At 57.9% G+C, this 14,938-nt stretch overlaps 1 protein-coding gene across 1 annotated transcript in view; it reads left to right on the forward strand.

Moving 5' to 3' along the window:
- Positions 1-10,585, forward strand: part of SART1 (spliceosome associated factor 1, recruiter of U4/U6.U5 tri-snRNP) — a 23,742-nt gene extending 13,157 nt beyond the window's left edge. The window contains 8 exon segments of the mRNA XM_034644839.1: positions 7,979-8,152; positions 8,345-8,455; positions 8,768-8,855; positions 9,167-9,257; positions 9,373-9,508; positions 10,058-10,147; positions 10,256-10,377; positions 10,501-10,585. Of these exon segments, the coding sequence (XP_034500730.1) occupies positions 7,979-8,152; positions 8,345-8,455; positions 8,768-8,855; positions 9,167-9,257; positions 9,373-9,508; positions 10,058-10,147; positions 10,256-10,377; positions 10,501-10,519 (831 nt within the window). The 3' untranslated portion in view covers positions 10,520-10,585.
- Positions 10,586-14,938: the final 4,353 nt, after the last annotated feature.

Genomic DNA, 14,938 nt, shown 5'->3' on the forward strand with positions numbered 1-14,938 from the left:
GACCTGCCTCCGTTGTTCAGGGGAGACCTTGCAGGGGGGCGGCATTTGACTGAGACTGAAATCACTGAGGAGCCACCCTCGCAGAGATGCGGGGCGGAGGTGGGCGGGCAGACCCAGCACTTAGCCAGCCAGCCGGCGGGTGTCCTGGGAGGAGTGGCCTAGAACACTTGAGGGCCTGGCGGTGTGAGCTGAGCAGAGGCCAGGGGAGCCTTGTGGCCGTGAGCATCACTGAGGCTCAGCGCCAGCCTGGGCCGGGCCCCGCCCGCATGCCTTGTGTGTCCGCTCCATGTTCACGGCAGCTCCCTGTGAGAAAGGTTCTGTTACCTGCGTTTTGTAGATGAGGAAACTGAGGCACAGAGGCCTCGGGCAGGTGGGGCCAGGGTTCCATGGCTGTAAGTGGCAGAGCTGGGGTTTGAACAGCCTGACTCAAAAGTCCATGCTTTTCACCCTACGCCTCCCGCCTGGCGGGGGTGAGGAGAGGCTGGAGCAGGGACCCTGCATGCGGCCCCGGGGACTGAGCCGCGGGGGCTAGAGCGGAGGCATCGGAGAAGCAGCAGCTCCTGAGGTAGACGACAGGCCTGCAGGGGGGCGTCACAGAAGCCGAGAAGGGCTCTCAAGGCGGCGGGGTAGGGCGTCTTCTGACTGCTGGGAGACAGGTCCCGTTTGGTACCATGGAGTCAGCGAGACCGAGGCGATGAGGAAGCCAGGGTAGAGACTCGCGGGACAGGCCNACTAATAAAGAAACAGTTTTTTTTTAAAGTACTCATTCCTGTGGGTTCGTGGCTGCCCACCTTTCCTGTTTCATGTCTCATCTCTCTTCTGTCCTCAGGTGACCTTTAAAAAGACCAAACGGAGGGTGAAGAAGATCCGCAAGAAAGAGAAGGAGGTGGTAGTGCGGGCCGATGACTTGCTGCCTCTTGGAGACCAGACTCAGGATGGGGACTTCGGTTCTAGGTGGGCTTGGGAACAGGGTTGCGGTCTGGGGGCCAGACTGGCCCAGGGGCCCGCGCTCACAGAAAAGGCCTCTTCCCACAGACTGCGGGGCCGGGGTCGACGCCGAGTGCCCGAGGCGGACGAGGAGGCCCCAGAGGAGGAGGAGAAGGAGCCGGTGCCTCAGCCCCTGCAGTCAGATGACACCCGTGTGGAGAACATGGACATCAGCGATGACGGTGAGGGGCCCGGCCAGCCGAGGGTGGGCGGCAAAGGCAGGGCCGAGCGCCCCGGGGCAAGGAGATGATCCGAGCAGGGGTCTCCTGTGTTTCCTCCAGAGGAGGGTGGAGCCGCCCAGTCCGGGTCCCCAGAGGTGCTGGAGGAGGACGAGGCGGAGCTGGAGCTGCAGAAGCAGCTGGAGAAGGGGCGCCGCCTGCGGCAGCTGCAACAGCTCCAGCAGCTGCGGGACAGCGGCGAGAAGGTGAGGCGGCCCCAGCGGTTGCGTGCGGGGCAGGCGTGCGCTGGCCTCTGCAGGGCCAGGGCCTGCGGGGACGGGCGCGTCTTTGGTGACCTGTCCTCGGGAGCACGGCACCCGCGTTCCAGGTTGGGTGGTCTTCCTTGTTTAATGTGGTGTTGTGAGCAGATTTCTTCAAGCTAGAGCAGTGTTTTTGCTCTAAGATGTTTTAGGGTTGGAGCCTTCCCCGTCTTCCCTTTTGTGGCTGCGTGTTGCACGCCTGCTGCGAGTCAGGCATTGTCCCCGGGGTGGGGGAGTCCTTGGTGAGCAGGACAGTGAGGGGCCCCTGCTCGTGGAGCTGCCTCTCTAGCTGTGGCTGGTGCGGGGGGTGGGGGGGCAGGACGGCAGTGAGCGGGGCGGCAGTGAGCGGGTATACACATATGCACACGGCGGGGCTGGGCAGACCGGCGGTGGGACGGCCGAGCAGATGGCTGGAGGGCTGGCGACCTGCCTCCGTTGTTCAGGGGAGACCTTGCAGGGGGGCGGCATTTGACTGAGACTGAAATCACTGAGGAGCCACCCTCGCAGAGATGCGGGGCGGAGGTGGGTGGGCAGACCCAGCACTTAGCCAGCCAGCCGGCGGGTGTCCTGGGAGGAGTGGCCTAGAACACTTGAGGGCCTGGCGGTGTGAGCTGAGCAGAGGCCAGGGGAGCCTTGTGGCCGTGAGCATCACTGAGGCTCAGCGCCAGCCTGGGCCGGGCCCCGCCCGCATGCCTTGTGTGTCCGCTCCATGTTCACGGCAGCTCCCTGTGAGAAAGGTTCTGTTACCTGCGTTTTGTAGATGAGGAAACTGAGGCACAGAGGCCTCGGGCAGGTGGGGCCAGGGTTCCATGGCTGTAAGTGGCAGAGCTGGGGTTTGAACAGCCTGACTCAAAAGTCCATGCTTTTCACCCTACGCCTCCCGCCTGGCGGGGGTGAGGAGAGGCTGGAGCAGGGACCCTGCATGCGGCCCCGGGGACTGAGCCGCGGGGGCTAGAGCGGAGGCATCGGAGAAGCAGCAGCTCCTGAGGTAGACGACAGGCCTGCAGGGGGGCGTCACAGAAGCCGAGAAGGGCTCTCAAGGCGGCGGGGTAGGGCGTCTTCTGACTGCTGGGAGACAGGTCCCGTTTGGTACCATGGAGTCAGCGAGACCGAGGCGATGAGGAAGCCAGGGTAGAGACTCGCGGGACAGGCCCTTGCGGGAGCGGCCGCGTGCAGCCTGCACGGATGCTGCACGGATGGATGNCGTGCAGCCTGCACGGATGCTGGCGGCGCTGGGGCTCGCGGTCTCGGCCGCAGTCACTCGGCTGCTCTGCCATCACGGGAAAGCGGCCTGGATCGCGTGGTGAGCGGCTCAGCTGCAAGCCGCCAAAACTTGACTCGGAAGAGCAGGTGCTGGCCCGGGCGGTGTCCGCCGCTGCTGTAAAGAGGGTCAGGGACACGGGGCCGGAGCCGAGAGCGTGGACGTCTGTCCCCGTGGAACTTCTGTTCTACTGAGGGGACATGAAAGACAAAAGCAGCATCTGGTGGGAGGACCCCGGGGAGCAGAAACAGGAAAAGGCAAGGTAGTGGAGAGGTGGGGCATGAAGGAGTGCCCCCATTTTAGGTCTGCCGGTCAGGGTGGGCCTCCCCGAGGACGTGACCGTCGAGAGCCAGGTGAACTGAGCCTCAGCAACATCCCAGGGCACAGTTCCAAGCTCAGGGAGCACCTGGCTCCCGACGCCCTGAGGCAGGAGCCACAGGACTTGCTCAGGAGGTTGGCTGCGGCCCGCGTGGCGGCGGTGGCGGCTCTGCAGGAAGAGTGATGGAGAGGGAGACGGTCACAGGCCACGCCAGGTAGATACTTGCTGTTGCGGTACATTCCGCCGGTAGAGGAAGACGACCGGAAGGCTGTTGTCGTCCAGTTGAAGTGATGGTTGACTGCTGCTGGCCACGGAGACAGGAGGAAGCGGCCATACCTGGAATGCATTTTGAGGGGAGAAGCAACAGCGTTTGTCAGTGGATTGCATGCGAGCTTGTGAGCGGGTACGAGAAGTTACGGCTGACCCCCAAGAATCCTGAGTTGGACAGCTGGCCGTTTGCTGAGTTAGGGAACAGGTAGGGCCGTTCCTGAGATGGGAAGAGCTGGGGCTGGAACAGGTTTGGAGCAGGTAACAAAGCGCTCGGTTTTGGTTAAGCCTGAGCTGCCTTTTCATTAGCGGTGATTCATACTGAGCAGGCAGTGGGATGCGTGATTTTGAACTTTAAGGGAGAGGCTGAGACTGGAGTTACAAATGCGGAAGTCAGGAAGCGTGTAGACAGGAGTCAAAGCCATAGGATCGCTGGAGTCACCAGGACGGTGAGTGTGGATAGAGGAGAGGAGCTGGAGAAGGAGAGTGAGTGAGGACGGCAGAGGACAGGGTGTCGTCCTGGGGGTCCCGTGACAAGAGGCTCTTGCAAGGAAGCATCCGTGACAGATGTCCCAGAGAATTTGGGTTTTGGGAATGAGCATCGATCTTTGGATTGGGCAGCGTGGCGGTCACTGATGCTCTTGTCTAAAGTGGCCTCCGTGGGGTGGTGGGAAATGAGGGCCAGACCACGCAGGCTTTAGCAGGGTCGCTGGTGATACAAGATTACCAGATGAGAGCCGGTTGTGTTTCCATACGCCGCGAGAGATGGAAAGTATAATATTAAAAAAGATAGCGTTTGTGAAAGCAGTATAGACAGGGAAGTAATGTGGATAAGCAATAGAAAGCAAAATGGAGAAGAAGCAGCAAGCTGGATTGCAACAAAATAAAAGGAATACACGATGTGCAAGATCTATGTGGGGAAATTGCAGTCCGCCTTTGAAAGACAGTGAAGAATACATAAGACTGTTGTGTTAGGCAGCTGGGGCCACCGTGACAGAATGCCGCAGACTGGGTGGCTTCAGCAACAGAAATTTATTTCTCGAAGTTCTGGAGTCTGGAAGTTCAAGATCAAGGTGTTGGTAGGTTTGGTTTCTTCTGAGGCGTGTAGGTGGCCACCATCTTGCTGTGTTCTCTCATGGCCTGGGTGCGTCCATCATGTCCCTTTCTCTTAGGAGAACACCAACCTACTGGATTAGAGCCCTGCCCTTATGACCTCCTTTGACCTTAATCATCTCCTTAAAGGCCCTGTCTCCAAATGCAGTCACACTGGGGGCAGGATTTCAAACATACAAATTTTGGGAGGACACAATTCAGTTCATAACAGCCATGTTTGTGGTGAGGACTCAGTAGCGTAAAGATGTTCATCTGCTTACATTAATTTGTAGATTAAATGCAATTCCAGTAAAAATTCCCAAAAGGATTTTTGTGGAACCTGGAAAGCTCATTCTTTTTTTTTTTTTTTTAAAGATTTTATTTATTTATTAGACAGCCAGTGAGAGAGGGAACACAGGCAGGGGGAGTGGGAGAGGAAGAAGCAGGCTCCCGGCGGAGGAGCCTGATGTGGGGCTTGATCCCAGGGATCCGGGATCATGCCCTGAGCTGAAGGCAGACGCTTAACGACTGAGCCACCCAGGAGCCCCTGGAAAGCTCATTCTTAAATTTACTTGGAAGATCAAAGGGCAAAAAAAAAGCCAAGATGCTTTCAATAATAAAATGGTAGCCTTTGCTCTGACAGATATGACTTTATGTCATTGTGGTAATTGAGGTGGTGAAATAGTGGCATAAGGATGGACTGACAGGACGGAGACCGAGTAGAGCGCCCAGGAACAGACTCCTGAGTAGGACAGCTGCTGTGCCAGTGGGAAAGGGCACTCGGTTCAGCAGGTGCTGCCTGGACGGTCACTTACCTATTTGGAAAAAGTGAAATTGGGTTTGTACCTCACACAAGATTTACTTACAGATAGATTAAGAACTTAAAAGTGTGGGGTGCCTGGGTGGCTCAGTCGTTAAGCGTCTGCCTTTGGCTCAGGTCATGATCCCAGCGTCCTGGGATCAAGCCCCGCATCAGGCTCCCTGATCTGCAGGGAGCTGCTTCTTCCTCTCCTACTCCCCCTGCTTGTGTTCCCTCTCTAGCCATGTCTCTGTGTCTCTGTCAAATAAATAAAATGTTTACAAAAAAAAGAAAACTTTAAAAAATTAACATTTCAGAACAAGGTTAAGGAAATGATGTGTGTGACTTTGTGGCAGAGAAAGATTTTTTTTTCTTCTGTAAATTGCATTAAAATACATAGACCATCAAATTTACCATCTCCACCATTTTTAAGTGTCCAGTTCCCCGAACTGTTAAATCTGCTCACATTGTGCAGCCACCCCACCATCCACCCACAGCTCTTCTCATCTCGTAAAGCTGAAACTCTGTCCCCGTTAGACACTGACTTCCCTCCCCCCACCCCTGGCTGCCACCGGCCTACTTTCTGTCCCTGTGATTTTGACTACTCTAGGGACTGCCTATAAGGGGAGTCACAGAGGGTTTTTGTTTTTTTTTTTTTTGTGATTGGATCATTTCAAGAGAAAGGTTTTTTAAGATATAAATGTAAAGCATAAACCACGAGGAAAAAACCTAATTTAACTATTTAGAAGTTAAGAACTTCAGTTTTTTTGAAAAGGTACCATAAGGAGAAGGTATTTGCCCACGTGGATATAACCATCAATGGGTTGGTGCCAGGAATATGCAAAAGACAAAAATTGGCAAAACAGAAAAATAGGCAGAAGACCTCAGCGGGCAGTTCACAGAAGTGGAAAGATAAATGGTCAGTAAAATCCCCAAGCGGGGGCGCCTGGGTGGCTCAGTCATTTGAGTATCCGACTCTTGATTTCGGCTCAGGTCATGATCTCAGTGTCGTGAGATGGAGCCCCGTGTCGGGCTCCATGCATGCTGGGCGTGGAGTCTGCTTGAGATCCTCTCTCCCTCTGCTCTACCCCCTGCTCGTGGGCACTCTCTCTGTCTCTAAAAACAAAAACAACGCCCAGTGAGGCCCGAACGGCAAGCTAAAACGATGACAGACCAGGTCATACCCACGTCATTTGGCAAAAATGTCAAAGTCTGACAGTATCAAGTGTCGGGATTTGGAGCAGCCAGAATTCTTACACACGCTTTGCGGGAATGTAGGGGAGTCTGATGAGATTGGGAAGGCGTTGAAGTGTTATTGTAGAGGCAAGTGTGTGTGCCCTTCGGCCCAGCATCCCCACTCCTGCATGTGTACCCCAGAAACATTTGCCCGCGTGCTTCAGGAGACGAGCATCGGATAGGTTGTATTTGCATTATTTGTGCTAACAGAGAAGGCCCCTCCGCGGTGTGCGGGGGAGCTGGATTAAGATACGTTCGCGTCATGGAACGTGATTCTGTAGTGAAAAGCTAGGAAGTACAGCCACTCAGGTCAAGATGAATTTTAAAATACAAAGCAAATCGTAGGGGAATCAGATTCAGATTATATAATGTTTTAAAAATGCACAACAAAATAATACCCTATTGGTGGATAGGTCCTCATGTGGAAAAACTAAAGAAAAGCCAGTGAATTGTGACCACAAATACGGGGCGAGGAGATACTCAGGCTTGGGAGAGTATTAACGGTGCTTCTCAGACAGGGCGATGGGTGCCGGGGTGTGTGTGTGGTGGTTACTGTTTTTAAAAACATGCACGTGTTAAATAGAACCCTTTTATGTTTATGATGCCATTCACTAAAAAAATAAATGGAGTGTAATAACATGGAAGGGGCGTTGAGTGGATATGGTGGCTGGAAACTTCCCTGAGGAGCTTGTTGTCAGGGGAAAGCAGGCTGCGGGGGGGAGGGAGCGGAGATCCTAGGCAATCCTGCGTGCTAATGGGAATGACGCAGTAGAGGGGACAGCGGGGACAGTCGATGGTGTCAGGAGCAGAGAGGTGAGGGGCCTCAGAGCCGTGCCGGGCAGGAGGGTGGCCCAAGGGAGGAGCGAGGCAGAAGGGGTGAATGGGTGGTGGGTGCTGGAAGCATGTGGGAGTTGCACAGGGCATCTTTCTGCCCTGTGGCCTCAGAGAAGGGTTCTGGAAGAAGCGATGTTTATGTTGAGTCCTGAAACAGGTTTGTGGGGTGAAGGGAGGGTGGCAGTGGAGCGGTATGCTCCGGTCCTGGGGAAGACGTGGGGCTGTGGGGCGTGGGAGAAGGGCCATGTAGAATTTGGACATTAATTTAAAGGGCAGAAGGAGGGGCTCCTGGGTGGCACAGCGGTTAAGCGTCTGCCTTCGGCTCAGGGCGTGATCCCGGCGTTATGGGATCGAGCCCCACATCAGGCTCCTACGCTATGAGCCTGCTTCTTCCTCTCCCACTCCCCCTGCTTGTGTTCCCTCTCTCGCTGGCTGTCTCTCTCTCTGTCAAATAAATAAATAAAATCTTTAAAAAAAATAAAAATAAAAATAAAAAAATAAAGGGCAGAAGGAAGCCATTGATGGCTTTGGAGCAGAGTGGAGAGCGGACTGGGAGTCAGGGAGGAAGCAGAGACCAGACAGAGGCCTTCTGTGGACAGTCGGAGGGCTTGTCTTACTGCCATCAGGGAGGATTCGGGGTTTCTGGGTCTCAATGGCACCTCCCCAGAAACTTCTGGGTTTGCCCACAGCTGCTCCCTCCCCCAGGTGGTGGAGATTGTGAAGAAGCTGGAATCTCGCCAGCGGGGCTGGGAGGAGGACGAGGATCCAGAGCGGAAGGGGGCCATCGTGTTCAACGCCACATCGGAGTTCTGCCGCACCTTGGGCGAGATCCCCACCTACGGGCTGGCCGGCAACCGGGAGGAGCAGGAGGAGCTCATGGTGGGTCCCTGCGGAGCCTGCCTCTCCCCTCCCCGCCCCTCCCCTACTCCCCTCTGCTCTTGGTTCGGGTCCCCCCTGCCAGTCAGGTCCTGGTCAGGTTCTCCGTAACTCTAACAAGCCTTGGTGCTCCAGCGGGTTAGGTTGGCTGGGGGGCTGGGGCTCCCTGGGCTGACCCTGCTCTCTGACCCCCAGGACTTTGAACGAGACGAGGAGCGCTCGGCCAACGGCGGTTCGGAGTCTGATGGGGAGGAGAACATTGGCTGGAGCACGGTCAACTTGGACGAGGAGAAGCAGCAGCAGGATGTGAGGGGCGCGGGGGCGAGGCGGGGGCCGGAGGCGGAAGAGGAGGAGAGCGCGGTCAATGGGGTTGAGGCCGCCCCCCGAGCCCCTGGCCCAGCTCTGGCCTTCTTGCTAGAGCAAGGGGCTCGCTTCAGAGCCCGGCTGTCCCGCTCTGTGATGGGGTCTGCAGAGCTTAGTGTCGTGGTGAGGTGTCTGGCCCAGCGCCCGGTCACAGGAAGGACCGCAGTTGTGTGTGCTGGGGGCGAGGGGGGTAAGAGGGTGAGAAGAGCCCGTGCGGCCCACTTACCAACTTTCTCCCCGTGTGCTGCCCCCCAGTTCTCTGCCTCATCCACCACCATCCTGGACGAGGAGCCCATTGTGAACAGAGGGCTGGCAGCCGCCCTGCTGCTGTGTCAGAACAAAGGTGAGGCGCTGTGAGCCTTGGAGGGGCGGGGTGCTGGCACGGCGTCCTCTGCTCCCCCTGCTGCCTCCGCCTCTCCTCTGGTTCCCCGGATCCTGGGGCAGTCCTAGCAGCCTCTGGCCTTTCTGCTCTGCGTCACCCCATTTTCGAGGGCTTTGCTGCTTACCCCCATGACGCACCACTCACCCTTCAGTCTCGGTGTGGCTGGGGAGAATCGGGGCAGTTGAAGCGGTCAGGCCGTGGCGCAGAGAGGCCCCGGCGTGAGGACCCCGCGGAGGGCAGCAGCCTGGAGTCTGACCACCGCCTGTCCCCAGGGCTGCTGGAGACCACGGTGCAGAAGGTGGCCCGGGTGAAGGCGCCCAACAAGTCCCTGCCGTCAGCTGTGTACTGCATCGAGGACAAGATGTGAGTGCGGTGGGGCAGGCAGAGGGTTATGGGGTGGCGCCGGTCGGGAAGGCTCCGGGAACCCTAGGCGCACCGCGGGCAGTGGCTGGCTCTGAGGACCCCTCTCTCGGCCCAGGGCCATCGATGACAAGTACAGCCGGCGGGAGGAGTATCGAGGATTCACCCAGGACTTCAAGGAGAAGGACGGCTACAAACCCGACGTGAAGATCGAGTACGTGGATGAGACGGGCCGGAAACTCACACCCAAGGAGGTGAGCAGGGCTGGGGTGATTGAGTCACGGACAGGTGGGGCCCCTACCCTTCCCAGATGAGGTAGGGCTGCACCGTGGGACCCTCAGTGCCCCAGTTTCCATCTCTGGTGCGCCCAGCGGGCCCCATCACAGTCCTGGTTCCTTTGCCCACCTGCCCCCTCAGTGGCTTGACCTACCCGCGGGGCCTCCTTTCTTGGGGGGTGGCGTCCAGGCCATGGGCTGACTCGTGCTCACTGTCCTGTGCCCCTGCCCCACATGTTCCCAGCATCCTCCCCCCTGGGTGTGCTGCCCCCCAGCCCCAGCCCACTGGCCGCCTCAGCCTCCGTGTGCCGGTCCCACTCAGGATCCCGAGTGACCCCATCACAGCACGTCCAGCCCCAGAACCCGTCTCCCCAACTGTGGGGAGCCTCCAGTGGGTGCCAAGGTCGCGGCCCTTCTCCCAGCCCCTTCCCACCACCCCTCAGCCCCACGCAGGTCGGGTGAGTCCCCACCCCTTCCCTGCCCTCCGGGCACAGGGAGCTCTAACACTGTTCCCACCTGTGTCCCCAGGCTTTCCGGCAGCTGTCCCACCGCTTCCACGGGAAAGGCTCGGGCAAGATGAAGACGGAGCGGCGGATGAAGAAGCTGGACGAGGAGGCGGTGGGTGGCCCACGGAGACGTGGGGTGGCTTCCGCACCTGCAGGTTTTGGGGTGGCTGGTGGCCTGGGTTCCGCGCCTGCCCTGTGCTGACTGGTCCCCCTCCTGCAGCTCCTGAAGAAGATGAGCTCCAGCGACACCCCCCTGGGCACAGTGGCTCTGCTCCAGGAGAAGCAGAAGGCCCAGAAGACGCCGTACATTGTGCTCAGCGGCAGTGGCAAGAGCATGAACGCGTGAGTGGGGAGGCGCGGCGGGCAGGGGCGAGGGGAGGCGCGGCGGGCAGGGGCGGCGCAGGGCCTGACGGGGTGGGAAGGCCGGCGCCGGTGGACAGCCTCATGCCTCTCTTCTCTCTGCAGGAACACTATCACCAAGTGAAGCGGATCTCCCCTCTGATCCCCTCTCCGACTTTAATAGTAAATAAAGTTCCCTCCTTATTTTTTCCTCCTTCGTCATGGTCAGATTCCGGGGTTAGACCCGGGAGGAGGGGCAGGCGGCGCTGGGGGGAGCAGCCACGTGCTGCCCTCAGGCAGGCCCTGGCTGCTGTGTGACCTCAGGCAAGTCACCGAACCTCTCTGAGCCGTAATTCTGCCGTTCGTACACTCCAGACATGTCTGTTCCATAGAAGTGAGTTCGTTCGTTCATTCATTCATCCACCTGGAATTTAGAGGCGAGCCAGACCCCTCAGAGGTGGCTTCGAGTCTGGTGTCTGCTCGGTATGACCTGGCCATCTGATGACACAGATAAGTAAGAGAGGAGGGAGAAAACCGTCCAGATCCTCTAGGCTGGCCTCCACCCCCACCCTGGGCCCCACCCCGCCGAAGAAGCCAGGTGGTTTATTTTCTCAGCCCCTTGCCCTCACCACCCCTGGCTTCGTTGTAAGGGTCTTGGCGGTTGTCAAAGGTCACACGTTATTCTAGGCCCGACTGGCTTTCAGGTGAGAAGGGGAGGTGTTTTTAGCGCCTCGCTCACACTGGTCTCTCCCAGCCTCCATTGCTATGCAGGTCACTTTCCAGGGGCCCGGGACTACGTGGAGGTGCTGCCCCACGCTCTGTACCGCCTTGGTCTGCGTGGAGGCTTGTCCCGCATGCCATTACCAGGGAGGTGGGCTCTGAAGGACGCTAGCACGTGCTGCCCAGGGACACACTGGAGCCCCGAATTGAGGGCAGGGCGACCAGTGGCTCCTGTGGGAGTCAGAACCCGTGTCCTGCCCCTGCCGAGGCCCAGGTGCATGCCAGGTTCACAGATTTGTGTTGAATGAAAGCAAACACTAAGTAGAAGGGAAGGATGGTTTAAGTCCTGGAAAAAATATGACCAAGGACAACAGTTGTCTTAGCGGATGGCTCGTAGTGACGGTTGCATGACAAGCCAGCAAGCGGTCCCATCACGCTTTCTTGAGCTCCTTGTCTCCCTCATGTGAGGTCTCACTCTGATTTAATTTTCGCCTTGGCTGCTTTTCCCGTCCCTCGGGGAGGTGCCCGCAGGCGTGGAGCACTGGGCTGGGGGTGGCGCTCTGGACTCTGCGCCGTCCTCCCGGAAGCCCGTGAGGCTCGGTGGTGGGGTGCGCGGTCTGTCCCTGGTGCAGCTCCCGCCCTGGCTGTGCCGTGCCGGAGCTCTGCCTCACCCTCTGCAGGCAGGCGTCCCTGGGGAGGTTGTCACCACTGTCAGAGCCGGAAACAAGGCTTTGTTGGGAGTGACAGTGGACCAGGGTCATGCTGATCCGGTTCAGCCTAAGATGCCACCAAACTCTGACCCTGGTAACTGAATACACAGTAAAGGATGAACCAGGGACTAGGAAGGGCTTCCAGTGACACTCTGGGGCCACCTCCAGGAAGCCCCCGAATTGGTGCTGTCTGCCTGCATCCTCTCCTCACACCGGCTGCTGGTCCCTTCCGTGCGCTGACGCACGCTGGCCCCGTCCCAGGCTGTGTCCGCCCACCTGGCTGGGGCCGGGAGGCAGCAAGGAGTCAGCTTGGCCCCCAAGAGGTAGGAGGGGCTGGGGACCGGACCGCCAAATCCTTTGAGGCTTGAGCCAAGAGGGTGGGCAGAACCCGGGGAAAGGGTGCGTCCCAGCTCTGCGGCTCAGTGTGGGGCCCCACCAGCAGTACTTGCCCAGACCCTTGGCAGCGGGGGCGGTACTTCTGCCCTGGAGACTGGGGCTGAGGTCAGTGAGCTCTTAGCTGGGGCAGGGGGCCATGCAGCTGGGGCAGGAACCATCAGGACTGCTCTTCCACGGACGAGCTGTTTGACCCCGGGCAACTTACCACTGAGTCTCCGTGTTCCTTGCAAGACAGGACGTGATCTCGGGCTTCCAGGGCTGGTGTAAAGCACAGTTGACGTTCGTCCTTCTGTTACTTCAACACGTAGTACCGAGCATCAGCTGGGCCCGAGGAGAAGGAGCAGAGCCGACAGCCGGCCTGGGCCCCGGGGGTCTGATGGGTTGGGCAGACTTGGAGCTGGGGCAATGCTCGACGTGAACAGGACTGGAAAGGGTCTAGCCAGTGCCCCTCCACATGGCGCCTGGCCCCTCAGAAGGGCTCCAGAGAGCCCTGCCTTAACTTACAGAAGCCCATTCATCCCCTTGCCAAGCATCTTCCTTCTCCACCACCGGCGCACACGGCACCCTCACTAAGAAGACCCAGGGGCCGCCCAGGACTCCTTCTCCACTCCCTGCTCAGCTCAGTTCTCGGGGAGGCCCAGCACCGAGGCCAAGTGGCTGAAGCAGGCTTGAGCTGGGCACTGAACGGGGGCAGGATGGTTCCTCGCCTTGCTCGAGCGGTCTTGCTCTGTCTGGGCCATGCGGGCACTCTCCCCAGTCTCCCGACCTGGGAGGTCATGTCCCAGTGGCCGTACTTAGCCTGTGGCTCCACCTGGCAGTTCGTGGCCTGTTCTGTGTTTCCCCCGTTGTGGGGAAAGGGCTGCCAAGCCCACAGGACCAGAACCTGCCCCCTTCCGGATCGAGGAGGATCCCTGCTTTCTCCCTGCCCCCATCTAAAGGGGGCTGGCTGAACGTAGAAGCCTTCACCCCACTTCATATCCTGGGGGCTAACCCAGCTCTCTGATGCAACGGGAAAAACGTGCTCCCCTGGATGGCCCTCAGAGCGCAGGCTGGTGGGCAGAATTCTTACCTGTTCTGTCCCCGAGGTGCCATTCGTGGTGCCCCTCAGTGCCAAGCCCACGACTGCAGCCGGAGCTGGGCTCCCTGCGCCACCTGTCCCAGCTGGCATCCTCAGGAAGGGTTCGGCTCAGGTGGCCGAAAGAGCTGACGGAGCAGAGCGAGAGGCTGGCTCTGGGCTGCCAAGCCTCTGGGTTTCAAGGTCAAGGGCCCAGAGAGGACTGTTTCCCAGAGGAGGGGGTGTGTGGCAGCAGGAGGAACATTCAAATTCCTTTCTCTCCTTGGTCACTGGGCCAGGTCTCTCCCCCCCACCATCGCTCATCGTTTATGCGCTCCTGGGTGTGTTCCCTAACCCCGCCAAGCCCGCCTCCTCGGCTCCTAGATGGAGAAAAAAGCTCCCACCTCAGATTTCCCAAGTTTTGCCAGCGGGAGCCCCTGGAAGCTAGCTTTGGTGTCCTTTTGACGTGTCCATCCTTCTTTAAGCCTGTCCTTACTTTCTGGCAAAGCAAGTGCACCAGGCCCGGCTGTACTTGCTCTTCCCTCGTGCTGGGATCAGCCATTTCCCCAAAGCACCCGGTTCCTTTTAGTGAAGGCAGCATTAAAACCCAAGATCTGGATGTTGTGCGTGCTCACTGCTACGGGGGTGTCCCCGCTCCTGAGCTCTCGCAGTGGCGGAGCTAGGAAACAAACAGATGACATTTCCATCTGGATTCATTTCTCTATACTTGGGTGTAGTGAAAACGGTTACACCGAGAGCTCCAATTCCTGTCCAACGCCGCGGGGCTTGTTCTATGTTTCTTCTTTTCACATTTAACTCTCTTCTCTGATAATAAGGAGCTTGCCTCCCTTTCTCCTCAAGATACTGACTTCTTGGATCAATTTCCAGGATGTATATCGTCTCCTGTCACTGCTGTCACCCTCTTCTCCCCACTTCACCCATTTTGCAGCGCTCCTGGCTGGGCCATGGATGCCACCCGTGCCCCTAGCGCGGATGCCGTCCTCACTCCACCCCCACGATGCCCCCTCACTGCACTCAGACTCCCCCTGCCCCCGTGATGCCTGCTCCAGCTGCTCAGGTCTTGCCCCCACTCTGATGGGCAGGGACACCCTCCTCACTGGGCTCTGGCCGCAGCACCCACTGTGCCTCTGACGCCCCCCTGTAGGCCGCCCCAACCCCACCTCCCCACCCAAGCACACACAGGGCTCTGGCTTTGCTCCACCTACAGGCTTTCAGTCTCAGAAGACGTCCTTTTAATAGTTATATATTTTAAGAGTCCAGTTGTTTTCTGTACAAAGGAGTACATGTTCCTTGTAAAATTCTAACAGCAAAAGCTTGAAGAATCAAGACTGCTAAAGCCAGACAGATCTCTGAACTTTTGAGTGAGCAAAGGTGGGGGGATATTAATATATACAAATAATCTTATCTTGAATAAAATAATGGAAGAAAAAATTGGAGACATGGAAGAAGTCTGGACTAAAAAAAAAAAGAAAAAAAACTCAAGACTTTTCTTGCCTCTCCTGTACTTGGTTATATTTCAGGGTAACCAAATAGCTGATAATGAAAAGCTTTTCATTTTAGAAAAATTCCAGGGGCGCCTGGGTGGCTCAGTTGTTAAGCATCTGCCTTCGGATCAGGGCATAACCCCGGCATTCTGGGATCGAGCCCCACATCAGGCTCCTCC

The sequence above is a fragment of the Ailuropoda melanoleuca genome, chromosome 16 (genome assembly GCF_002007445.2).
Source record: "Ailuropoda melanoleuca isolate Jingjing chromosome 16, ASM200744v2, whole genome shotgun sequence".
NCBI lineage: Eukaryota > Metazoa > Chordata > Mammalia > Carnivora > Ursidae > Ailuropoda > Ailuropoda melanoleuca.